We start from the raw sequence: 2,309 nt of genomic DNA on the forward strand, positions 1-2,309 counted from the left end.
ACTGAATAACTGATTGACTAATATATTGATTAAAATGTCTCTTAATAGTAGTAGAATAAGTAGTGTTTTTTACGTAAATTTTGTGCATCTTTCTACTTGTAAAAATGTTTCTTTCATCTGTTTATTTATACTGATTGTTAAACAATTTTTTTAAATGTTAATTTTTATAAAGAATTTTAATTTATTTTATAAATCACATGCAATTCAGTGTTAATTTTATGGCCATTTGTGATCTAAATAAAATGAATGAAATGAAAATGTTGCTTGATGTTGGTTTGATATTTTTTGTTTAATAAGTGACATATAATTGATATTAAACATTATCAACTGATAAATAATTGACTGATTGATGGATTGATTGCTTACCTGCATACAAGCATGATGGAGTGCAGTACATTTATCATTGTCTTGGAGTGTTAAATCCACGTTAGTTTCATTTACAATCAGCTCTGAAACAGAAAAATATGAAAATGAATTAAGTTTTTTCCTTTAATTCTAAAAAAATTACAAATCACTCACATATATTCTCTATCACTTCCTTAAGCCCTACCATTATTTTAGAATTTATAGACATTCATATCAAGAAAGTCTTCTCTAGAATCTCGCAACTATAAAAATCTAACACTTACCCACGGCCCCAGCTGAGCCTGTTTCTGCTGCCATCATCACACATGTCTTTCCATAGTGATCCATCACATTAATTTGACCGCCATGTTGTAAAAGAAATTGTAGACACTCCACTTGATCATTGAGGGCGCTAGCATGTAAAGCTGTCCTATAAATCAGAGACAATAAAAAACAAATTTTAATAAAAAAATAAATAAATAAATAAAAATGTAGGACAATATTATTAAACTCATTAGTAACGGAAAAGTATGGAATTTAGGCTTTTGTGGAACTGCAGTAGCTAAGGAGTAGCACTACCCAAGGTGAATTGGCTGGTGGAAATTCCTTGCTCTTTTGTGAAGTGTGTACTCTTTAACATGCACATGTGGGCGATGTTTATGTGTGGCTTCAGTGTATTTCATAGAGATTGCTAAGAATAATCTATCACAGGTAGAGTAGCCTGATGAAATACAACATTGAATATTCTAAATGTTTAAAAACTTCACTACAGTGAGCAGATTAGTTGGCTGTTCAACTACATTTTATATACCCTGTAGTGTCAACCATTTGTTGACAATAAAAACTTCGCAAACTCCATAAATTGATGGGTTGATTGACTAATTGACTGATCGGTTGATGAAACACATTTACTAACCTTCCTTTATTATCTTGTAAGTTAACTATTTTGTCTCCAAGCGAATCTACTAATAATTCTGCACAAGATTCATTGTCATTTAAACTGTCAACAAAAAAAAAATACCATTAATAAATAAAATCGAAAAGAAGGTTTAAATATGTGGCAAAGACAAAAAAAAGCAGTCACTCATCGCAAAAATCAATTTTTATTTATTAATACAGAGTTAACAGTAAAATGAGAGCTATAAAATGGAAAAAGAATCATTTAAATCTGATATTTTGTTATGAAGTTACAAGAGTTTAAACATACAGCTGTTTAAAGAACAATATTTGAGAAATCAGCCTTTAAAATTTATGATTTCGGGCATTTCTCAGGCAGAAACCATTACCAAAAAATTGTTGTTTTAACACTGAAAATTGAAAAAATAACAGTTTGGCATGATATATAGATATATAAAGGTTAGTTTAGTGCAATAAAATAGATTTCAAAAATTTTGAAATCCCAGGATGTTTTGGCCATGAAATAGGTAGAGTAGCCTGATGAAATACTGTAGTATCAACCATTTGTTGACAATAGACACTTCACATATTGATGGGTTGATCAGCTGATTGACTGATCGGTTGATAAAGCACATTTACTAACCTTCCTTTATTATCTTGTAAGTTAACTATCTTGTAAGTTACCTATTTTGTCTCCAAGCAAGTCTAATATGATTTGCAATGAGTGACTGGTTTGGCTTGTCTTTGCCAAATATATGGTTTTATATAAATATTTAGAAACCATATATTTGTTTTATTATATTTATTGATAAATATAATAAACAAATATATGGTTTCTAAATATTTGCTTTATTATATTTATCAATAACAATAAAACAAATATTTAGAAACCATATATTTGTTTTATTATATTTATTGATAAATATAATAAAACAAATATGTGGTTTCTAAATATTTGTTTTATTATATTTATCAATAACACATAATAATTATAATCAATTTAAACAAGGGTGATTAATCCATAAACCTGATCACTTAGGACCCACACTGTTCTATAACCAAGTTTA

The 2,309-nt window shown here is 28.4% G+C and overlaps 1 protein-coding gene across 1 annotated transcript; it reads right to left on the bottom strand.

The window, feature by feature from the left end:
- Positions 1-201: 201 nt before the first annotated feature.
- LOC117122311 (serine/threonine-protein phosphatase 6 regulatory ankyrin repeat subunit A-like) lies at positions 202-1,345 on the bottom strand (the record flags this gene model as incomplete). The annotated part of the gene is made up of 3 exons (XM_033267867.1): positions 202-449; positions 630-775; positions 1,262-1,345. Coding segments are annotated over 3 exons (463 nt in total), but the record flags the coding sequence as incomplete, so codon positions are not given.
- Between the last annotated feature and the right edge of the window lie 964 nt (positions 1,346-2,309).

Source organism: Anneissia japonica, unplaced genomic scaffold (assembly GCF_011630105.1).
Source record: "Anneissia japonica isolate Jap-2015-1 unplaced genomic scaffold, ASM1163010v1 scaffold32664_len2309_cov208, whole genome shotgun sequence".
Lineage (NCBI taxonomy): Eukaryota > Metazoa > Echinodermata > Crinoidea > Comatulida > Comatulidae > Anneissia > Anneissia japonica.